The sequence below is a fragment of the Mustela erminea genome, chromosome 5 (assembly GCF_009829155.1).
Source record: "Mustela erminea isolate mMusErm1 chromosome 5, mMusErm1.Pri, whole genome shotgun sequence".
In the NCBI taxonomy this organism is placed as follows: Eukaryota; Metazoa; Chordata; class Mammalia; order Carnivora; family Mustelidae; genus Mustela; species Mustela erminea.
Genome location: NC_045618.1, coordinates 2,973,783 through 2,998,410, shown reverse-complemented (window position 1 = coordinate 2,998,410; position 24,628 = coordinate 2,973,783). Strand labels below are relative to the sequence as shown.

Here is a 24,628-nt window from a genome sequence, read left to right as displayed (position 1 = left end):
GAGCCGTGGGGCAGGGGACACTGAAGGAGACATGGCATTCGCGGGCCTCCTAGCCAAGGAAGGCTTCCAGGGCTGACGTGGGGGGAAGGAGAGTCAGCAGTTGCCGCGTTAGTCCGCAGTGAGCCAGTTGCGGAACAGGCTCTTCTCTGAGTCACAGTGGCCATGCAAATGCCAAGAGCTGAACAGACGTGCGGACAACAGAAATGAAAGTGTGTTACCAACCAGGGTGATGCACACAGTTAATGTAAGTGGCCCTGGCTCATCCCCTGCCCACGTTGTTTGCACACAGCTGTGCTTCGAGCTCCAGTATGCCTAAAACCTATGCAGCACACCAGGCAAGCGGGGGCGCCGAGAAGGAAAAAGAGGAAGTCGGGTTGCAGGGAAAGGAATAGCACGCAGGAGTCACAGGAATGGCGGTCACACCACAGAGCTATTACCAAGGGAACGGTTCCAACAAATCAGCTCTGTGTTCCCGAGGGAAGTATGGACCCGGTGTCTGGTGGGAAAGTTGCTCTAAAATGAGGCTTGAGCTCAAAAAGAGATTGTAAGTCAGCAAAAGGAGAAGACAGCTGGAACAGTGGGGGGCGAAAAAAAAAAAAAACAAAAACAAAAACACCACAAATTACAAACAACAGCAAAATTAAAGAAAATGACAGAAGACGAGACGTGTAGAGGCCGGAATGCCATACCTACCGCGGTGGGTGTGGAAGACAGGAGATCAACCCGAGGGCATTGGTGTGAAATGTGAAAAGAACAGAACAAATGGCACAGAAAATAAGAGAAAAATATTCAGAGATAGTAAAGTGGAATTTATTAACGACAAATAATAATAAAAACTTTCTTTGATAGAAGCTTTGGTCTGTATGTCACAACGGCATACCCCGTGCCAAGAAACTATGACCCAGGGTGACGTAGGCTGCCTATGGTGCAGAGCTTCATGCATAAAGAAAGAGCCTACCGGCCTCTGAGCAGAAAGGGCAAACAGATACACAACAGACACTCCCTGTCTGGCCATGCATACCCCCACAGTAGCATTCAGGGCACGAACACAGTGGAACAGGGGCTGCATGGTTCAAAGGGAAGGAAAGTCTGACCCAAGTATCTGCTCTTCTTGGTGTTCTTCATGTAGAAAGTCATCAGGGAAATACAGCTCAAAACCACAAAGAGATGTCAGGTCACACCAGTCAGAATGGCTAAAATCAACAACACGAGAAACAACAGATGCTGGTGAGGATGAGGAGAAAGGGGAACATTCTTACACTGCTGGTGGGTATGCAAGCTGGTGCAGCCACTGTGGAAAACCATGTGGCGGCACCTCAGAAAATTAAAAATAGAGCTACCCTACAATCCAACAATTGCACTACTGAGTATTCACCCAAAGGATACAAATATTGTGATCTGAATGGACGCCTGTACTCAGGTTCACAGCAGCAATGTCCACAATAGCCAAGCTATGGAAAGAGCCCACCTGTCCATGGACAGATGAATGGATAAAGAAGAAATGGTGTATATATACAATGGAATATTGCTCAGCCATCAGAAAGGATACTTACCATTTACGTAGGCATGGATGGAACTAGAGGGTATTGTGCTAAGTGAAATAAGTCAATCAGAGAAAGACAATTATATGATCTCACTCATGTGGAATTTAAGAAACAAAACAGGATCATAGGGGGAGGGAGGAAAAAATAAAACGGAATCAGAGAGGGAGACTCTTAATCTAGGAAACAAACTGAGGTGAGGGTGGATGGGTGGAAGAATGGGGTCACTGGGTGACGGGCGTCGAGGGGGGCGCGCGATGGAATGAGCGCTAGTGTTATACGCAACTGATGAATCACTGAGCTCTACCTCTGAAAATAATAATGCATTATATGTTATTTAGACCGAATTTAAATAGAAAACTAAAAATAAAAAATAAATTAAAAAAAAAAAAAGACAACGGAGAGGCAGTCAGAAAATATGTGTCCATCGGGGCGCCTGGGTGGCTCAGTCCTTAAGCATCTTCCTTCGGCTCCGGTCATGATCTCAGGGTTCTGGGATCGAGCTCCACATCAGGCTTCCTGCTCAGGGGAAGCCTGCTTCTACCCCTCCCACTCCCCCTGGTTGTGTTGCCCCCCAACCTCCGTCTCTCTTCTCCGTCAAATAAATACATCAAATCTTAAAAAAAAAAAGAAAAAGAAAAAAGAAAGAAAAGAAAAGAAAATATGTGTCCATAAGCCCACGCCACAAAGACCGCAAATATCAGAAACCCTGACCTCACCTAAATGGTATCTCGGAGGCTAACTGGAGGTTTGGCCGAGGGGTGGGGGACTGAATGGTCTTATGTCTGTGTCCCTCTTAGCAGGGGGCCAGTAGCTACTCCCCTAAGTCAAAACAGGTCATTAAAAACAACCATCTAAATCTGCTGTTGGTTTCTTCATTAACTTTACAGGGTTCTTTAGGGAATTAATTGTTAGGGCGGAAAAAAAAAAAACCAAACCTCAGCTATACAACAACTCCTTTAATTCTACTTCAGTTCCCTTTTTTCTGATATACCTAATAAAACTGCATTACATTTTTAAATGAGAACTGCATGTACAAAAATGATTATCAAATGCCAACCTTAGGCACACTTGGAAGATCAGATATTAGTGTTATTTTATGTAGTTCGAGTGATTTTTAAAACTTTCCTTTAATAATTTTCTGTTTCTTGAAGTCTTGGTTGTGGGTGTGTATCTTTTGTAATGCAATCATTGTACTATATAAATAAACAACTAAAAAATTAGGTATCAGTTACACTGCCCAAAAAATCCCCAGGACAGTAAATTACTGGAAATTAATTACTGTCTCAGAGAGGGGGAAGGAGGGGAGAGAGGCAGAGAGGTAGAAAGGAAACTCCCTGTATTATAAAAGATAAGTTAAAAATAAAAAAAATAAAAAATTAAAAAATGCCTCTCCGTTGTCTTTTTTTTTTTTAATTTATTTTTTATTTTTAGTTTTCTATTTAAATTCGGTCTAATATAATTATTATTTTTATTTTAAAAATAAAAAATAAAAGGGATGAAAAGTACAGGGTAGGGATACAGTCAATAATACTGTAATGACGTTGGTTGGTGACAGGTGGTGACGGTGGCCGCGGGGAGCACCAGGTACTGTATAGACCTGGCCAATTACGGTGTCGTACGCCTGAAGCTAATGTCACATTGTGTGTCCTGTATACTCGAAATAAAGACATAAGTTATCAATAAGAAATAAGAGGGTTTCAAGCCTAGGACTGGCTTCCGAATGGGCACAGCCACACGTGCGACCCCTCTCTGCGCCATCGGGGACTTGGCTGTTGGCTGCCCGTGGTCTGCGGAAGCCCCGCGTGACGGGTGCCGATTCTCCTTGCAGTGCTCCGTCAGTTGCGGTGTTGGAACCCAGCGAAGAAAGCAGGTGTGTCAGAGGCTGACTGCCAAAGGCCGGCGCGTTCCCCTCGGTGAGATGATGTGCCGAGACCTTCCAGGGCCCCCTCTCGTAAGACCTTGCCAGATGCCTGCGTGCACTAGTAAGTATGTCCAGGCTGTTCTCCAGCGGATACGCTCGTTCTGTTCCTCTCGTCCCGATGGCTTTACCTCCCGTGAAGCAGCACGTTCCTAACCTGCGCAAATGCATCTGTTTGGCCTCCTAGCTTGCGTTTGTACTTCCTTCTCCCCATCCCGTGGCCGTGATTTCTTCCACTAACAATTCGGGAGTGTTCCTTGTAGAAGTTAAGCCGGACTGCTTTCCGGTTTTCTTTGCCGGTGATGCATTTGGATCTACAGTAAGAGGAGAAGAGCTGAGCATTTTAAAATATTCAGGTATCTGTTCTTGTGTAAAATCTAAAACCAGCAAGGATGAAAACATAAATTGGTGTTCTTTTTAATGGTAGTTCGGGCACTTTTTCAATTAATTCTAAATAACAAGCTTAGTATAGAGAGTTGAGAGTATGATTTCATTACATCTAAAAGCTAGTATGCATGTTGGACTCCTCTGTATTTTCAGTGTACATTAACAGAAATGTATGTTTGCACAAATATATGTGTGTTTCATGTAGGAAGGTGGGTGGCAATGCATGAAAATAAGGCAGCAGAGGCCCACCTGGGTGGCTTAGTTGGTTAAGCATCTGCCTTTAGCTCAGGTCATGATCCTCAGGTCCTGGGGTCAAGGACCTGCATTGGGATCCCTGCTCTGCGGGGAGTTTTTTCTTCCCTCTCCCTCTCCCCTGCTCATGCGCTCTCTCTTCGTCTCTCAAATGAATAAATAAAATCTTAAAAAAAAAAGAGAGAGAGAATAAGGCAGCAGAGTAGTGGGGGGAGGTGAGGTTTGGGGCAAGAGGAAACGCATACTAGAACTGCGCAGCTTCTTGGTCTGTCTCCCGCTTTCTTGTTCACAGTCTTTATTTACCTCTAAAGTGAATTCACCTATTAAGTACTTCAGGTACCCTCCTGAACTTATGGTAAGAAAACAAAAGTCAGAAATTTATTATGTTAATGCTGCTTAAGACAAAAACCCTGAGATGTAAAATCCAAAAATACCAACAACTTTCCTGGAGAAACTCATAAAACAAAGTAAAACAAACAAACAGTTATGAGTTGAAAAAAAAAGGAGTAGCATTTATTGTGTGGTTTCCTTGCATGCATTAAGTCCTTTAGTCCCCAGCATTTCGTGAGACACACATTATCCCCATTTAGAGACAAGAACCCCAAGGCTAGAGAATGTACGAGACTTGACCAAAGATCCGCAGTGCCAGTTGCACGCCATGACCTGTGTGACCACGGGTCTGTCTGATTCTTGAGTCCACACTTCAGCCACCTCTTTATACTGATTCATGGACAATGTCAACTTTTCTCCTTGGGAATTCTTCGAGAACACTTTTCCAGAATCTTGAGATTCCAAAACTTTGAGATTCCAAGTTTCCTTGTGTCTCGGAATTCAAGAAAGCCTGTGGCACATGGTACCATGTCATGCTTCAAAATGCTTCTCTGTCTGACTTCGATTAATTGCGGATGGCTGTGTAGCAGTGCAGTTAGGCTGTAAACTGCCTTCGAGGGGAGTGATGTTAAAAGGTGCAGGAACTTCCTCTAAGATAACCACCAAACGGCCTGCGGAAGTATGTCGTGGTCGTTAGGGTATGCAGCATGGTGCAGATTAAATGATAAACCATTACCGCATGCAGCAGAGAACGGAATTATAAGCTTTAGGGAGGGCCAAGGAACAAGAAAAAAGCCAGTAATATTTCTTCTTTCCCCACCCCATTCCCTAGCTTGCCAAACATGTGGGTCATGGAAACAGAGAGGGGAACGCCTGCTCCCAGCCCTGCCAGATCACCCCGAGCTGGGCCTCCGTTCCCGCTGTAGCCTGGCTCACGCCCTCACCTGTGCGCAGCGGCCCTGGCGTGCTGAAATGCGGCTTCTCCCTTTGCACTGTGCTGTGGCATCCTCTTTCCCCCACCACCATCTCCCAGAGCCAAGCGATGCACTCGGCGTTCCCCCGTCCTCCCGACCCCCGCTGTCTGGCACCGGTGCCCCACCGCCGTCATGCACCCAGGGCTAACACTGGCCCTCGCACACCTTCGGGCATCACACATGGACAGCCACCAACTGCCTTTTCCCAGCACACACTACCACCAGGCCCCTTCTTCCTTGCCAGAAACCAACATGACCTTTCCAACACCTTGATCCCTGTCTCCTTCTGTCATTGACCTCCCTGACCCCTGCCCCATCACCCTGGCGTGGTCACACTTGCTCAGACGTGGCCCTCAGAAGTGGCTTCCTGCCGCCCCCCCCACCCCCATGCTGCTCCTGCGTGTGCGGTGAGAGCCTCGCTGTGGACACTCTTACCTTTCCTTCCAGCCCTGCCGTGACCACCTGCTCTCTTCAACCCTGGGGTCACATTTCAGGTGATAAAGGTTCGGGTTGTTTGGCTTTGGGTTCCCCAGCCTGAGCTACTGGGACTCACTGAAGGAAATCATGTCACCAACCTTCGTGTTCCTGCTTTCTGATTTACCTGCGCATCGCGTGTTTTTCCCTAGTTCCTAAGAATCCCCTAAAAATTCACCGTGGTAGCTCTCTACCCCGCAGGAGCTCCGATTCCCTTTCTCTGCGGCCGCTTGTGACTTTCCTTCCACTGGGACTGCCAAGGCCTGCGTCGCATAATGTCCTCTGACTCTCCTCGCCTCTTCACCTCACTTCTGCCTGTCCCGGGTGAGCCCCAGGCTGGACATGGGGGGTCTTCATTGTGGGCCTGGTCCTTGCATTGTTGCAGGGGGTCTGAACACAAGAAAGACCAAGCCCACTTGTGCTGCGACCGTGAGTCCCTCTCAAGCCTCCACTTCTAAATAAGTCTTCTGACGGGCGCCTCGGGTTGGAGTAAGACCCATTCTCGTCGGAGGAGTGAGTTTTGCTGGTCTTTATTCTGACCATTGTGACGTGCAGGGGTGGCGGGCGGGTGGGAGAGATGTCTTGAGCTGTCCTTGGTCCAGCTCTGTCCCTGTCTGCGTCCCCCGTCCCTGCCCTGCCTTGCCCCTCGGCAGGCGTTGACCTCTTGCTTGAATTCTTTCTGCCGCCGTATCTAGTGACTGGCATTCTTATTTCTGAAAGACCATTGCTAACCCTACCTTCCCCAGTCACCTTTTTAGTTGTATTAATCTCTGGAAGATAATACATCATTGTGGCTAAGCTAATCCCTTGAGTGACAATCCCAGTGTTCCAATCCCTAGTCCTAATCTCTGCCAGCCTCAGTTTTCTCCTCTGTAAAATGGGATTCGTGGTTGTATCTACCTCACAGGAATGTCCTGAGAAATAATACCTACAACATGCTTAGAAACAATGCCAGGCCTGTGTAAAAGCCTCAAAAAATAGGTTATCTTTAATGCCATCCTTTTAATTCCTATTTTGCTTTAAGAAAGGATAAAATATCATAGAGCAACTTGTGCTGTGTCTTGTGTCCCCTGAGGGTGGGAGCTTGTATGAGGTGGGTTCTCAGTAGCCCTGGGCTCTTCTCCACATAGGCCCCCGGAAGTGCTTATCACGATGACTTAGACCCACAGAAATGCTTTTGAAATATGTCAGACTTGAATTGTCCTCATATTGCTGTTAGAAGTCTGCCTGGCTTGGTTTCTTTGTTGTTGTTGTTGTTTTAAAGATTTATTTGAGAGAGAGAGCAAGTGTGCGCTCAGTGGGGAGGGGCAGAGGGAGAGGAAGGGGAACACAGGCGGACTCCGTGCTCAGGGCTTGGTTCCTGACCCTGAGATCAGACCTGATCCTAACCCAAGAGTAGGACACTCACCCGACTCTGCCGCTCAGGTGTCCCTCCCTGTCTTGGTTTCTATTTAGGGATCCGAAGAGAAAAAAGTAACCGGAAGTAATGTTTGATTTTAGGTTTTTTAAATGATAGCTCTAGGCTTTTAGGTTTCCTGAGATTTGGTGAAGAATTCTTATTTTTTATCAAAGTACTGAGATCAAGGGGCACCTGGGTGGCTCGGTGGGTTAAGCCTCTGCCTTCAGCTCAGGTCATGATCTCAGGGTCCTGGGATTGAGTCCCGCATCAGGCTCCCTTCTCAGTGTTTCCTCCTCTCTCTCTTCCTGCCTCTCTGCCTGCTTGTGATCTCTTATTTATTTAAAATAAAATCTTTAAGGGGAGCCTGGGTGGTTCAGTGGGTTAAGCCACTGCCTTCGGCTCGGGTCATGGTCTCAGGGTCCTGGGATCGGGTCCCGCATCAGGCTCTCTGCTCAGCAGGGAGCCTACTTCCCTCTGTCTCTCTCTCTCTCTCTCTGCCTGTCTCTCTGCCTACTTGTGATCTCTCTGTCTGTCGAATAAATAAAAATAAAATCTTTAAAAAATAAAAATAAAAATAAAATCTTTAAAAAAAAAAAAAAGAAGAAAGTACTGAGATCAAGATGGTTCAGAGAAGGGAGGCACCCCGGTAGGCACTAGGTGATTGAAATGTCAAAAAAAGATATGCCTCGCCAGGGCTTATCTCGAACACACTCACTTCTCTGGTGAAGTGAGCTCTTGGTGTGCAGCTCTTGGTCACCCTCTGGTTCCAGCCCCGTGTCTGCCTCGTTAGCTCTCCCACCTCCTACACACGTCTTACCCATCAGGCCCCGCCTCCACTCTCTCTGTAGCTTCTCAGTTCCAGTGACGCCCACCCCGCCTGACGTAGCTGCAGCCCTTGGAAACCTGGGGGGGGGGGGGCACAGGCCCTCACCTTGGCAGCCCCTCGGGGTTGGCTGCTCTGTCCTGCAGCATCTAAGGGCGCACGCTCAGCCATTCATTCATTCAATAAAGAGTAAGACCTTACTCTGTACCCGGCGCTCTGCTGTGCCCTCAGGGTAGAGATGATCACTCGTCCTGGACATCCGTGGTCTGCAGTGTCAGGCAATACGATCTCCTTATGAATTCTTTCTGTGGTCCTTTACCCGGGGCTACTGTGTTTTAGGTGTTTTGACACGAAACGGAAAAGACGCATTCTCTTGTCTCTAAGCTCTCAGAGTCCAGTGGGAGAGAAATATACACACGGAAATGAGAAAAGTGTGTGCCACGGGTGCTGTGATGGGATACAGAGGGCAGCGGTCAAAGCCCCTAGGGGAGCGGGAGGTGAGGAAAATTTCACAGGGAGGTTCCCTTGGGCAGAGTTCTGGAAGATCAGTGTCCATTCTCCAGGCTTATGTGGAGGAGGATGCAGTACAATCTGGCGAGCGGTGTGGACAAAAGTAGAGGGTGTCCGGTGGAGTCCTGTTCCAGAGAAACCGCCAGAAATGCCACAGGCTTAGAACACAGGTTCAAAGTTATGACAAAGAGAAAGCTTGAGAATTCAGTTGTAGAGGATATTAACTCCAGGTTAAGGAGTTTAGGTTTTATCCAAGAAGGAGATGACCCAGTCAGATTTTGGTCTGTTTACTCTGACAGCTCTGTGGACACATCGGATAAACACAAGGCTGCAGGCTGGGAGTGTGGGTGAGGGCCTGTGGCAGTATCTAGGGGAGAGAGCATCGCGGTGGACTCTCAGGATGTTTCGAATATCCCACCGAAGTACCTCAAGCTAAGGTATAGGGACGGGGTATGCTTATCAGTGTCTAACAACCAGCTCTGGGGTCTACGGGTGGTGAGGAGGGAGGGTAGCTACTATTTGCTTCTTTTGCTGATGTCTGTGGTGTAAGTATGCCCATCATGGCCAGCTTTGGGTGACCGATGTGACATGGTTGAATGCAGAGTTGGGGACAGGCACTAACATCCTCACTGATCCGAGAGCTGGTGAGAGGTAGGGCCAGATGCCAGACACCACTGGACAGGGAGGAATCATGATGACTTTCTGCTTTCTGGCTTGGGGTCATTGGGAGAAAGTGATGCCGTTAACTCAGGGAATACAGGAAGAGGAGTCTACTTGGGATGGGATGCGGGGCAAGCATAATGTGTTTAAAGTATAATATTTTTAGTTTGAAGTATCAGGAAGAGATCTCTGATAAGTAGTGGATAATTAGGTCTGGAGCCCCAGAGAGAAGTCCAGGCTAGACAAATAAGCTAGACTAGATAAACTAGACCAGAGAATCTAGACAGATAAACTAGGCCAGATAAACTAGGTCTAGATAAACTGGACCAGGTAAACTAGAATGACAGACTAGTCCAGGTAAACTAGGCCAAGTAAGCCAAACAGATAAACAGACTAGATAAACTAGGCAGATAAACTAGACTAGGTAAACTAGTCTAGGTAAACTAGATCTGATAAACTAAACCTGATGAACTAGACCAGATAAACTAGATAAACTAGACCCAATCAAGTAGACTGATAAACTAGGCTAGATAAACTAGACTGAATAAATTCAATTAAATTAGACTAGGTAAACAAGACAGATAAATTAGACTTCATAAATTAGAGCAGGTAAACTAGAAAGATAAACTTCACTAGGTAAAGTAGACCAAATAAACTAGACCAGATAATCTAGATAGATAAACTAGACTACATAAACTGGACCAGTTTAACTAGACCTGATAAACCAGATCAGATAAACTACACAGATAAGCTAGATCAGGTAAACTAGAATGATTCACTATACTCATAAACTAGACCAGATATTCTAGACAGACAAACTAGACTAGATAAATTAGACAAGGTAAACTAGACTATGTAAACTAGGTCAGGTAAACTAGAACAATAAACTAGACCAAGTAACCCAGACAGATAAACAGAGCAGATAAAGTAGGCAGATAAACTAGACCAGATACACTAAATAAACTAGACCCAGTAAACTAGACTGGTAAACTAGACTAGGTAAACTAGACTTGATAAATTCAATTAAACTAGACTAGGTAACTAGACAGATAAATTAGGCTTGATGAACTAGACCAGGTAAACTAGACCAGATAAACTAGGCTAGATGAACCAGGCTAGATAGACTAGTCTGATAGACCAGAACTGATAGCCCGGACAAGATCAAGCAGGTCAGATAAGCTAGCCAGCTGTGAGGCGCTCAGGACACCTGCAGGGTCGCCAGATGGGAAGGGCAGAGTGCAAAGCCACACCAGGGGCCCCGGAGTGCGCGGAGCAGCGTCAATGAGCCGCGGCCGGAAAGGCCCCCGTGACGTTAAGAACGCGTGAGCGGAGGGACTTCCCGGAGACGTGAGTGATTCAGGGGGCCGCGTGGCCTAGAACGGCTACTAAGAATGTGGAAGGGAGACTTCACATGGGTCACTGGCCAGACAGACCGCAGGTGGCCTTTCCCAGGGAGTGTTGAGCAAGGAGCTGAGAGCGAGGCCAGACGGCGTCTGGCTGGAAAGCGCCGAGCGCCGGTAAACAGAAGCCACCATCAGGCTGATGTGGCAGCTGCGGCAGCGGCCTCCCGGGGACACTGGGCCCTCCTGGCTCCTTTAGCAAGTCTGACCCGCAGCACCCCCCGCCCCCCTCAGCTCCCGTGCCTCTACCGTCAGCGGAGTCTGGCAAGAGTCCAGCATGCGCAGGTCCTTGCCTGGGCTCCAGAGAGCCTGCCGGCTCTTCTGTGTTCGAGGAAGGACCTGGAGCCAGCGCCAGCCTGCGGCCACACTTGGGGGCCTCTGATGGTGCTGGGCGGTTCTAGAAGGCTAAGAGGCTGCATCGCAGCTGAAGTCCCCTTGGGCGTGGCCGGAGGCCTGTGCTGGCCAAAGCAAGTGTATATGCCAAGCCCGATGGCTTGGGGCAGGAGGCTGGCCTGGCACCAAGGTTTTGAGTTATGGCAGGGACAGGACTGGAATTAAGGCAGGACACTGACAAGCAAGGAGCTGAGACACAGTTGCTGTGGGCAGCCTCGGGTTCCCAGGCTGGGTAGGGCAGGCTGGCACAGGACCAGAAGGAAGACCTCTAGAAGAAGACCTTTTCTAGAAAAGCCAGAAGATGTGGCATTTCTCACATCCCCACAGCGGAGAGGAGGGGGGAGGGGCGGTACCCTGCACGCGCCGCAGCCCCTCCCGGAGGAAGCCGCAGGTTCCTGGCTGCTCTCTGTGGAGTAGATGCCCTCCTGAGCTGGGCTGAGCCAGTGTTGCCATCCGGGGGCATCGTCCAGGGGCAGAAGGAGGCAGTCACCCAAAACCAGACTGGTTCTTGCCTGTGTCCAGCGATGTCATACTCCACGCACTTCTCCAAAGGAACCCACAGGCGTCCCAAGAGAAGAACAGCCCACGCTGTGGAACCCAGCAGCCCGGCAGAGCCCGCCCCCTGGATCACGCCCCAGGCAGCTCACCTGCTCTACCAGCACGAGCACTTTCGAAAGCTGGGCTGGGAATGGAACCTGCCACGGTCACAGGGCTGACCTTCCAGAGACTGGGCAGGCGGCCAGTGGGAGCAGACGCCCTCTCACGTGGCTCACCCAGCCCCTCGGGCAGCTTCCTCGCCGAGGCTCCACTTCCTCCCCTTTAGACTCCCCAGCTGCCTTGGAAGGAGTCAGGGCCCCGTCTGGTTTAAGCCTCAGCCTTAACTGAGGAATATCTGGCTACCGGTGGACCAACAGGTAATTAGAACCCATGTCCCTGGTCGTGTCTCCGGCACCCAGATGCTGTGTGGACCTCTACCGGCCTCAGATCATCCCCCGCGGGAACCATTCAGCTAGAGCCGTGTGCTGCCTTGCCCACATGGGCTTCCGTCTCCCAGTAAGTGTAGGAATGTTTCAGCGACGACCTCATCCTTTGCAGCAGGCTGACCCTGAAGTAGCCCGTCTCCTCACATGCCTCAGTTGCACAAATTCAAAAGCCTGAGTTTGGCCCAGTTTGTGTCGTGACCTTGAAGCTATCCACGTGCACATCTGTCCTTCCACTGTTGGCCACCAAGGGACCCATGACCAGATGGGGCGTTCACCGAGATCCTTGTGCATGACCCGGGGGGCTCTGTCTAGGGAGGGAGGCATGTGTCTGTGTAGATGCTCAGGTGTGTGCATGGACACACAGACGCACGCTTCCTACCTTGACACAATGATAGGCCACTTGGAACTCTTTATAGGATGCACCTAGGTAAGTAAAATTAGAAGTAGGTGGGGAATGAGAAAGGAAAACAAATGAGGTGAACACATGGTTTGGTCTGGAATTGTGCCCTCCTCTCGTGTGTGGGCACAGATTTGGCTCCGAACTTGCCAACACGGCTGCGATCTTGAAGAGGCAGCCAGATCAGTGACACAGTTCGGCGTGCACTGGCTGGGAAACGAGCTCATTACTCAGGGTAAGATGATCCCTGAGGCTGAGCCCAGAAAGAAATCCTCCTTCGGTCTTCTTCCAGAAGACACCACCTGCCACATAGACTTTGGGCGGGTTCGCACCAGAACGCAGACGCTGATTCCTTATTCTCCCTTTTCTCTTGACCAGCGACATCCCGTCACATTGCCTTTTGGTAAAAGAAATGGGGTCACGAACACCTTTCTCTGCTGCCGTGGTTTAATCCGGCAGTATGCTTGGTGGGGGGAGGCAAGGGCTCTTAAACTTGGCTGCACATTTTGGGCACCCTGAGAACTTAACCAAATTCCAATGCCCAGGCCCACCCCATACGTCAGAATTTCTGGGGATGGGACCCATTCGTTGAGATGACGAATAGTAATACAGTGATACCTTCTAGCAGGCAGCACAGTTGGAGAGCCGCGGCTTTAGTTGGTACTGAATCCTCCCATACTAGTCGTTAACATCTGGACATATTGGGGCCCTGGTGGCTCCTTGATTAAGCGTCCGACCTTGACTGCAGCTCAGGTCATGATCTCAGGGTCGTGAGATGGAACCCTGCATCAGAGCAGAGCCTGCCTAAGATTCTCTCTCTCTCTCAAAAAGAGAAAAAATGTGGACATACTTCCCAAATGGTTGGTAACTAGCCTCTGTCTACACACTCGTGCCGTGCATGTTGCGAAGTCTTTCAGATGGCGTCGCTGCCTGTAATAGTGGATGAACTATATACAGGCCGGCGAATCCCAAAGTTTTCTTCCTGCTTTTGAATGTGTGACAGGACGTTCCACGTCCTGTGCTACCGAGTGAAAGACCATCTCTATGCCTCAGCTGGTGGGGTGAACTTGACCTCCGCGGAGACTGTACCCCGCAGGGAAGCGTGTGTGTGTTGCACGTCACCCAGCTCCTCTTGGAGATGGGCTGAGGAACATCGCGGGCAGAATCCCGGACAGGAGTTGGACCTACCAACTGCGACTCTGCAGACTCACGTGGGTCCTTCACCAAGAACATCTATTGTAGATATTATGGGTTCAGCCCTGTGGTTTTCCTGGATGCACTGGTACCGCCCCACCCCAGCAAGCTGCTCAGCCCTATGGGGATCATAGCCACCAAAGAGGACTCCAGGAGTTCTGGAAAAACAGGGTCTCAGTAGACCCACCATAGCTACTGCTGTGGGCTGCAGAGGGCCGTCTAAGTGGGGACTTGGTCTGATTCTTCTCCTGGTGTTTCCCTGCAAGTGCCTGAGCTGGAGGGCCTATAACCAGGATCCTCCAAGCTAGTGAGGCCCCCGGTGCCATGACCTCCTGAGTCTAGCAATACCTCAGATAGGCGTCCATCTTCCCTCACCCCGTGCTACTTCTAGGTCCTCCAGGTCCCTATGGACCTAAGCGTATCATCAAAGAGGGACCAGGTTTCCACCCATGCCATGCCTCCCCCCGCCTTCGGAATCACCCCGGGGCTCAGCGAGGCCTTCCTGCAGGTTCCTTTTCCGAAGCAGAGACCTAAGGTGCGTCCTCTTTGGGCTGAGGCCATCCACTGGAGCCCACGTCCGGGAACCAGCTAGAGCCAGCCGCACCTCTCCGGGGATGAGGGGGTCCTCTCGGACCTCCCTTTGTCACCTCTTGGGGTCTTGGAGGTTGTGCGTATCGAGTGCTCCCTGCTGGGCTGTACACTTGGTACAAACGTCCAACCAGGCTTTCACACTCCCCAGGTGAAGGCACTAGTGTTCCCCGCATTTCCTAGGCAGGAAACCGGAGGCTCAGAGAGATCAGGTGACTTGTCCGAGGGGCAGAGCTAAGGTCCAAACTCAGGTCTGTCGGTCTGGCTTCAGAGAGATGTCTGTCTGTCTGGCTTCAGCGGGCCTGTTCTCCCTTTTCTTCTGGGATCACATGCCCCTTCAGGCCCTGCTGCTTTGACTGACTTCCTCTAGTTACCGGTGCCCTCTGGCACCTCGTCCTCACCTCCAGGTCCTTCTAATGTTTGTGCTCACGTCCAGCTTCTGCTTTCTCCCCCAGAGCTGATGTGCCTCCGACTGAGTCGTATCAGCAAGGGGGCATCTGATATTTGGGGCGTCCGCCAACATCAGACACCCCTTACTGATATAAACACGCCACCTCACCTCTCCCCTAAACCAGGGCTTTGCAAAATAATTTATACATGTTATGTCCTTCATTCAGATTCCCATTCTTCACTGCTAACGTACTAGACAGGTGAGACATGTACCTCAATCTACAGATATACGGCATCCTGTTGTTTATCTTGTCATTGTCGGCTGTTTTTTTTTTCCTTTTTTAAAATTTAAATTCAATTAGCCAACATACAGCACATCATTAATTTCAGATGCAGTGTTCAGTGATTCACTACTGGCCATAACACCCAGTGCTCCTCACCTCACGTGGCCTCAATGTCCATCCCCCGGTTACCCCATGCCCCCACCCACCTCCCTTTCCACGACCCTCCGTTTGCTTCCCGGAGCCCAGAGTCTCTCATGGTTTGGCTCCCTCTCTGATTTCTTCCCATTCGGTTTCCCCTCTGTGCCCCCACGATCCCTTGTGTTATTTCTTATATCCTACATATGAGTGAAACCATATAATTGTCTTTCTCTGATTTATTTCGTTCAGCATAACACCCTCCAGTTCCATCCATTGTTGATGTAAGTTGGAGGTGTTCATCCTTTTTGGTGGCTGAGTAATATTCCGTCATATGGGGGGAGCTGTTTTAAAAGATACATTTGTTGACTTGCATCGGCCTTGGAAGATTACTGCCAGAAAGCTTATATTACGGAGACACTTGTTCACATTTTCTTTCTTTCCCCCCTGCAGAAGCGAAACCAGAGACGAAGACACAGCCTGGGGAGCAGGGGCCCCAGATCCTCGGTGTCCAGAGAGTCTACATCCAGACGAGGGAGGAGAAGCGCATTAACCTGACTGTGGGGGGCAGAGCCTATTTGCTGCCCAATACTTCGGTGATCATTAAATGCCCAGTACGCCGATTCCAGAAATCCCTGATCCAGTGGGAGAAGGATGGTCATTGTCTGCAGAACTCCAAGCGGCTTGGTGTCACCAAGTCGGGCTCCCTGAAAATCCACAGCCTGGCGGCCCCGGATATCGGCACATACCGCTGCGTGGCTGGCCCCGCGTGGGAGACCGAGGTTCTCAAGCTCATCGGCACGGACAACCGGCTCATCGCGCCCCCAGCACTCGCAGAGAGTGCGAGACCATATCCGGGGATGGACCACGAGGACGCCAATGGCTTGGGAGCCACGTGGCAGAAAATGAGGCAGCTGTGGGGTAGCAAAAATGAGCTGTATCCAGAGGATGGCCAAGTGGCTAAGCAGCCTTTCTGGAGGGCTCTGTTGGGTCCCTGCAGTAATTCTGCAGGAAACCCTCACTCCTGGGAGTTTAAGAATAAGCAGTTTGAAGCAGCCGTTAAACACGGAGCATACAGCATGGAGACGGCCCAGTTCGAGGAGCTGATCCGAAACATGAGTCAGCTCATGGAGACCGGAGAGGTCAGTGACGACCTGGCGTCCCAGGCGATCTACCAGCTGGTGGCCGAGTTAGCCAAGGTGCAGCCAGCACTGGCCCCCTGGAGGGGTGCCCAGGAAGAGGTGCCTCCCGCTGCCCAGCTGAGGGGGGAAGCAAAAAGGAGGCCTCCAGCCTCGGAGGTGGAGAACTCGGGCAAGCTGACCTTCAGGCCCAAGGGACCCGTTCTCAGGAGGCAAAGAGAGCCCACCTCGATTTCATTTAACAAAACAATAAATTCAAGGATTGGAAATACCGTGTACATCACGAAAAGGACGGAGGTCATCAATATACTGTGTGAGCTCATTACCCCCCGTCAGGCCACCTACACGTGGACCAAGGATGGGACCTCGTTACAACCCTCCGAAAAGTAAGTAAAAGAAGGATACAGTGTTCCCTGTGTCATACCTTCTTAATGGGCATTCCAGTTTTCTTGAAAAGACTTTCAAATTCCTTCTTCTGAGAATGTGTTTCCAACGGGATTCTTTAGGGGAAAAAAAAAAAAAAAAAGGTTAGGATGTGGTTTTCACATACGCACTGGAATGTTAAAAATTAACCCTTTACCATCCCCATCATTACCAAGACTGGGTACAGTCCGACTGAGTTTAAGCATGCATAGCCTCTCTCTTCGCAGAGCACTTAAAATAAACCACAGAAGGCCTCAAAAAAGCAATCATCCTTGGAGTAATCCCACACCAGGTGGGAACTGCAAATCAGAATTTTTCTATGGTGTGCTTCTATATCTGGGAGACGTGGTATCTCCTTGGCGTTCATGTTGGCCCCGAGAGTTAGTAGCTTTCTGATGAAGTCACCAACAGACAGAATCCCAAGACTAATTCACAGGCCATCCAGAGCCAGGGACCCTATCTCCTGAACACCGCCAGGGATGTGTGGACATCACACAAATGACAGCCTCAGTAGAAAGACTGAGTATCTGAACCACTTTTCTGTATCATGCCAAGTGTTAGGTCATGAGATCCTAGAATAAGGATCAAAGTTTTTGAGATGTTCACAACACAATATCAAGTCAGAGTTTTATCATGATCTGTGTGTCCATACGAAGATAGTGCATTTCATTCATTTCACATGAAACAGCAGGGAATGACAAGTAGTAATTCATTTTTGCATCTTTCCGTGTCTCTAAGTCTTGCTGTTTATACACATAGGACCAGAGATGGTCTGCTTCCTTTTAGCTTGCCTTCAGAGAGCCCAAGCTGCCTCCTGGGATTGTTAAGAGGAACAGAACAGCAGATGTTAAATTGCTTTGCAGACCTTACTGTACTTAAAAAATGCAAATTTTATTTTTACCATGTCTGTTAGTGCATTTGAGCCTAATGCGTGAAACAGTGGAAGAAATCTAGGTAAAACTCAATTTTTGGTGATACATGATTAGGCTGTACCTTAGAGTGAGAAGATAGAACAAATCTAACTTCTTCATTTTTTACTGTGGAACTCTGAACACAAGGGTCGAAAGAAGTTTTCCCAGTGAAATAAACCTTCCAGATCAACTCGCTTAGCAGTTCGCAAATCTTTTGGCCTTGGGACCCTTTTGAACCTAAAAAAAAAAAAACCATAAAATAAAATAAACCAAAACTTTAAAAGCTTTTCCAAGAAGCCTAAAGAGCTTTTGTTCATGTGAGTTATAGCTATCGATGTTTACCATATTAGAAATCGAAATAGAACATTGAACATGTCTATTTACTAATCCATTTAGAAATAACAGTAAGAAGTCCATCACAGGTTCGCATAAATAACGCTTTTTGAAAAAGCCATCTTTAAAGAAAAGGACTGATAACGCTGGCACTGTTTTATATCTTTGCAAATCTCTTTAATGTCTGGCTTAATAAAACACAGCTGCATTCTCATAAATGCTTCTCCGTTAAGTACGTTGTGATACGCTGTTGTAAGTAACGTTCATAGAGAAAGTTCGGCCTCACCCAGGTATGAGAGTTGGAAAGGAGGACATTTTTCACAGCCTTTTCAGATAATCGTGGCTATTTTTTCTGACGACAGTAGCTTCTGAAATTCCAGTCGGCTGGAATGTGGACTCTGAAGCGATATTGATGACATTTTATTCTTCCCTTACAGCAGAGTATCGCCTTATCTTGTGCTCGGAATGGATCTTTCACCTACAAGTGATTTTGTAATATCACACAGTGCTCGTTTGCAAAATACTGGCTCCCCAAGTTACAGCGATCTCCCCACTGTTGGTCCGTGTCCTTAGACAATGTAAAAAACACACACATTCTGAAATGTCACTACCCAGTGCATCAGGAAATCTTTGAGTTCTGGAATGCTGTCAGGCTCACCATGGAGGATACTAATTTTCCTAAAATTTTAATTTTCACGTGAAAGTCCATGAAAATTCAACACCATCAGTTGCGCTCCTTGAATGAGCCTGTTCCTTTCAGTTAATTTTTTAAAACAGCTGCCACATACCCCAGGCTGAATAATTATAATGTTAGCCATTCTTTCGAGTAAAAATGGTGTTCCATGAAAAAAACGGGGCGGGGGTTGCTCGTTCAGCTTGCAGATCAGACGTGTGGGGCTTTGGGTGTGTTTCCCATTCTGTATACAGAACATGAAAAATATACACGCTTGAGGGTTAAGATTTGGTTAAAAAAAAAAAAAAACAGTTAAGTCGCATGGCCGCGTGAAGGACATTCCTAAGGGAAACTGGCATTTTTGCTTTCATAGCAAGTGCGTGGTGGCCAAGACACAGGGACACCTGGTGCACATAGGCTATCTGTGCAAATGTCAACTGAACAAGAAAGGCAGATAATGGCTTAGCGTCATTATGAAAATGGTTTTGAGCTCAGGAACCTCTGGGGTCCTTGGACTGCCCTTTGAGGATGGCTCAGCAATATTCATTTTATAAGACGCCGAGGCTGAGCGAGGGGAACTGATCGATTCACCTATGGCCACGTCCACAGGGCGGGGGTCATGGGACAGCGTGGTCAGTTTACCTGAGTGTTTGTGGGGTTGATTTCAAATAGCTTGTGTTGACCACGTGGAATTAACAGGAGCTCCTGAGCCTGAGACTCCTGAAGGTCACATGAAGACAGGTTTTGACTCAGTACATCCAGCTCAAGTGGGTTTCTCCATACTTTAAGGATCAACCATTGGATACCGAAGCGATTCCATATGGCTATTAAAAGTTTTCGCTTTTCAGTTGTTAAGAGAATAAAAAAATAAGATCCATCCTTACTTCCATTTTCTTCCTCAAACTTACCTAATGAGTTTGTTCTCCGTACATTTCACTTCCTTGATGCAAAAAAGGTTCTCACCTGTAGATACATTTTTCTGAATCTCACCTGTCTTTTCAGTCCAGGTAACTCCAAAATGGAATCTACCCAAGGGGAGGAAAGTGTGTAGGGGCATAGGGGTTTAGACGTTATCTGGGTAAGTATTCTCAGCCAGAAAGGGCAGACAGTGGGTAGATTCGCTGGGGCTGATAGCTGTGGAAAGATCGGCTTTGTCACAAGTAAGGCTGTCCAGCAGAGACCAAGGTCACTTCCCTTATGGAACCTCACCCGCTGTTCTCCAGCCCAGGGACCGACCCAGGCCGGATGCCGTGATTTCTCACTGTGCCGCTGAGACTTATAGAACAAAGGGATGGTTTGAAGATCTCCAAATCCTATAAACATGTATATGAGATAATTGAGGAAAACATTTTAGTGTATTTATTTTTCAAATGTAGTTATTCATTTTGTTGTTGTTCTTAATCGACTATTCTGTAATGGGGATTTTAGATTTTATTTGCAGATGTTCGCATGAAGTCTGGCCCTACTAGTAACTAGGTCTGTCGTGCTCCTGATTTTGGTCCAGGCGATTCCGAGGTTGTGTTTCTGCCCGCTTTTGTGGATTTCATATGTGTGTTGCGGGGGGCTTTGTGTCCTGCTACTACGCACATTCCACGCCATGGTTCTGTTGTATTCTGACCATTTGTCCATTTAGTCATCGGAGGATTCTGAGAACTTTCTGTACAAAAGTTGCGGTGTTCGGCACTGTCGATGCACAGCTGTGAGTAGGATTTGGTCCCTGCTTTTGAAAAGATCACAATCTGGCGGGAAGAAATAGATATTTCATCAAACAAATACACAAACCAGAGCAGAAGGAGCCCAGAGGGGGAGAAGATAACTCTAGGAGGATTGGGGAGAGCTTTACAGGGAAGATTATATTTGATCCGGGATTCAGTGGGTAAGTCAGAGTTTGCCAGAATGGGGGTTGGTGGGGGGGAGGGCATTCCAAATGCAGTGAACGACACATGTACCCGCTCGGGGTTATGAAAGATCATGGAATGTTCTGGAAACTGTTAGAGGCTCATTATGGCTGGAGCACAGTTGAGAGCACCATGAAGTGACAGGAAATGGAGAAGTGGCCCCAGCTCAGCTCATGAAGAAACACACAGCCCTTAGTGGTCAGAATCGTCCCTGTGGCTGGGATCTGGAAAGTGGGAGGCAGCAGGGGAGAAAAAATGGTATACGGACCAGTGATGCAGGTGACCAGGAAGCAGCTTCAAATTGTTAGGAAAAAATTAAAATAAAAGCAGAACAAGCACCTTTTTCTCTTCCCCAAGTCATTACGTCATCTGCCAGCATACACCTGACCAGCTCTGGTTCTCAGGATCATGTACCCGCTGGCGGTGACGGCTGTCCGTAGCTGGGAAGCCGTACGGAGCTCATTCGGGTCAGCCCAGACTCTCAGCAGGCTGCTCCGAGGCCAGTAGAACGCAGTCTCGGCACCACTGTCTCCTCTGACTTCCTACAGTCACAGCGAGGTGACAGCCAGAGCCCAGTCCCTTTGACTGACGGCCCGCTCACTTCCCGTGTGAAAACCCGAACTGAAAAATCCATTCCTGCTGTCTGTGAGGAAGGATTTGGCCCCCAAAAGGGGGGCTAACATCCTTCCAGCCGATGCTTCCTAGTTTGTCTTTTTGATATTGTGGTGGATTAAGCATCGAGTCCATCCACAAAAGTGTCCTCTCGTGTACAGTGAGGCAGGAAGCTGGGCTCTCCCGGCACCGTCCAGGAACCGGGTCTCTGAGCTCCAGCCCAGGAGGAAGACGTCTCCACCCTCCCGTCTTCCGGCGGGACCCTTGCCAGCCCAGGGTCGGATTCTGCAGTCCTCTCTCCCTGGGAAGTGCGGTGCGCCCAGGCAGTGAAGCACGCTTCCTGTCTGTCCCACAGGATCATCTTGGCTGGAAAGAGGAAAATGCAGATACGGAACCCCACAAAGAAGGAACAAGGAACGTACGGATGCTCGGTAGCTAACCATCTCGGTTCGGACGTGGAGAGTTCTCCGGTGCTCTATGCAGGTAATGCCCGTTGCTGACACCCGGAGTGCCCTGTCTGGGGTTCTCTAGAGCGGCAGTTCCCAGACGTCAGCACGAAGCAGCCAAAGCACCCGAAGGGAGGGTCAGAACACAGATCTCTAGACCCCATTCCTGGAGCTTCTGACTCAGTAGGTCTGGGATGGAGAAAACTCTAAGAGTTTGCGTTTTTAACCCGGTCCCAAGTCACACCGACGCTGCCGGCCTGAGGACCCGATCTTGGAAACGCGCCTGCCTTAGAGCTCGCTTTCTGAGAACCGGGGATGTATGAGACCGTTTCACCGGCAGCTTTGACAGTGAGGACTTCTCCTTTTTTAAGGGCCACCAGCTGATGCCGGAGAATAGTTCTCCTCCAAGGGGGCTCTCTGCCTCCCAAGGCATACCCACCCGTCCTTAGAAACACTTTCAGGAGGTTGTAACTGTGAATTAGGGTCTGTCTTCCCAGGAGGCAGATGGTATCATTTTCATAAGGAAAATGGACTTAATTACGAAGGAACACTTTTAGGTGGTGAGTCGTAAACAACGCATCCTCCTGGCGAGCTCCTGCTCTGGGATTAAAAATAAACCACGCGCTCCCTCGTCCAGTTCTCTGCTCCGTGGTTTCCGGTGTCCGTGGCTCACAGGGACCGAGAGCAGGAGAGGAGCCATACCGGGGTTAGAATCCAGCATTCGGACCACTGAGCGTTGAGCTTGGTGCCAGGGACCCCCTATCCACACGCTCTGAGCAGGTTGGACCAGGGGATTATCAAAGCTCCCCGAGCTTGTCGCCTCCCTGCATTCCCAAGGCAGGGCCTTCAGGCCTTGATTTTCTGTGCTTTGACCCTCCTGTGAGCATCAACCCCTTCCCAGAAAATGCCAGTCCCCAGGTTTGGGAATTCCTGGGGGGAATGGGGTCATCGAGGACCATCCAGATTCCTGGAAGGACGGGCCCAGCGTGTCCCCTGGTCCCTGAGTACGTGGATACGGAGCGGTCGGCTGACGCGCATTCGTTCTGCGTGCCCGGTGTGTAGATGAAACAGGCCTCTCCCTCCCGCCGCTCACGGGCTAATGGTGGAGTCAATGCCATCACGGCAGTCGTCCTTCATGAAGGGACGCCCTGCCAACACCCTTAACAGGATGTTGCCTCCCCTGACCCTCACAGGCTACTGGCAGACCCCTGGGCGACCGGCACCTTCTTCTGTCCCAGCGGCCACCAGCCCCTGGGAGACGGTGTCCCCCACCAGTCGGGGTGGCTTGAGGGCAACGGGCAACGGTGGCCGTTTTCCCCTCACTGAGCCCAGGCACACAGTGTACTTCCTGTGTGAACGAACGAATCCGTTGAAAGTCCACGTTTCTCGAAATCCAGGGAAAGAAAAGTCCCTGATTAGGTTCTCGATTCTCCGTGACTTTGTTGTTATGGTCATTTTTCTGTGCAAGGTTTAGGTGGGTTTGTTTCAAGGGCCCCTTGCAGGGCAAGAGTCAGTGGCTCCCAAGCTTCCGGTATGTTGGATCCCTCTTCAGTTCCTCCAAGGGGACGCCTGGCCCTGCTTCTTGGCTTCTTGTGAGCTTTGGAAATCCTTCTTTTTCGATTTATCAAAGAAGGATTTATCCTCGGTTTTGGTTATAAAACCAGAATAACCTCAGAGCCTAGCTCTGCTTTGTGCAGACCACCCCGTGGGTATCTCTCGGAACGCGTACATCCACTTGTCCGCCCGCCTGTGCGTCCAGGCACTAAGGACCCCCCGGCTGTGTATGTGCCAGCCCTAAGGGGGGCTCCGTGCGGGACGCAGAGACAGCCACTTGCTGCGCCAGGTTTACCAAATGTGGCTGGTTTCCCAGAGCAAAAGCCCAAACCTAACATCGTTTCCTGTTTCCTTTCCATGAAGAGGCGCCAGCCATCTTGTCCACTGAGAGAAATATCAGCCGACTGGGACACAGTCACCTGTCCGTCGTGGTTGGAGGTGTCGTGGAGGCAGCCTTGGGAGCCAACGTGACGATCCGATGTCCTGTAAAAGGCAAGTCTGGTGTTTCCGGGGTCAGGGTGGGGGACCGTGTCGTGCCCGGTGTTGCCAGGAGGTGGCAGCTCTCAGACCTCAGCCCGACCGGCTTAACCATCTGAGTTTCCAGCCCTCTGACGGTGGCTGTCCCTCTCAAGGGTGAGACCGACTCATGGGACCAGGGTGTAAAACAACACGCCCATGTCTCCTTTTCCCGTGAGGACTGGGACGGCCTCGCACACTTGCGTGCTCAGGCGTGACCAGGGCACCGTGTCGCTGTGGACAGACCGACATGACAGGCCACCTTCTAGTCCTGTGGTTGCCTGATGAGCAGAGCGTCAGGGAGGGGGTTCGGTGGAAACTCTTGGAGGTGTCCTCCAGCGGGGCCAAGCCCGGCTTGGGGGTGGGAATCTCGGGGTCTCCCCGGCCCACGCCGTCTCTATCCTGGACTGTCCCACACCAGCACGACCAGTCTGTGCCTCCGTGGATCGCTCTGCTTTGTTCGCGCTGAGAGAGAAGCTTTCTTTCCAACAGCTCCTTGCTTTAATAGGAATAACACTTTCAGTCCGACCTCGCTTTAATGTCAGGCCATTATTGCTCTTGACATCACAGATTTTTCCATCTTAACCAGGGCCCACGCATCCCTCCACTGGACCAACATTATAGCCGGCACACGTGTCCGATGTATGGGGTTAGGGGCGCCGTATGAATGACCTTGATCAGTTTCTCAGGGAGCCTTGGGACCTCGTCACAGTTCAGATCTGTTCTAAGGGGACAGAGCGTGCACCTGTGATTTACCTTGCATTGATTCTCTGTGGGGATGACGGCGTCTCTCTTGTTTCCAGCTAACGGGGCCCCTGTAGGTTGCAGCCACTTGGAACGAATCTTACCTGGGCCTCGGCCCGGAGGAGCAGGGTGACCCGGGAGTCCTCGCGCTGCCGTCGGTAACACAGTGACCGTGCGTGTAGCAAAGGGAGCCCAGGACAGCGCCGTCCACCCTCCAGGAACTCCCTCCCTGTAGTGGTCGCTCTCTTGCCGTGTTTCCAGAGCTGCACCTCTGGCTCCCCAAGCCGTGGAAATTTGCTAACCCCCAAGGTATTATTTTTCACCCCTTGGAAGTCCCTGCAGCG

General features: G+C 49.7%; 1 protein-coding gene across 3 annotated transcripts in view; it reads left to right on the top strand.

The window, feature by feature from the left end:
- Positions 1-24,628, top strand: part of ADAMTSL3 (ADAMTS like 3) — a 336,446-nt gene that overhangs the window by 262,447 nt on the left and 49,371 nt on the right. For all 3 annotated transcript variants that reach the window (XM_032341952.1, XM_032341950.1, XM_032341951.1), the window contains exons 20-23: positions 3,373-3,526; positions 15,489-16,560; positions 21,380-21,507; positions 23,388-23,516. In XM_032341952.1, the coding sequence (XP_032197843.1) occupies positions 3,373-3,526; positions 15,489-16,560; positions 21,380-21,507; positions 23,388-23,516 (1,483 nt within the window). The remainder of the gene's footprint in view (positions 1-3,372; positions 3,527-15,488; positions 16,561-21,379; positions 21,508-23,387; positions 23,517-24,628) is intronic.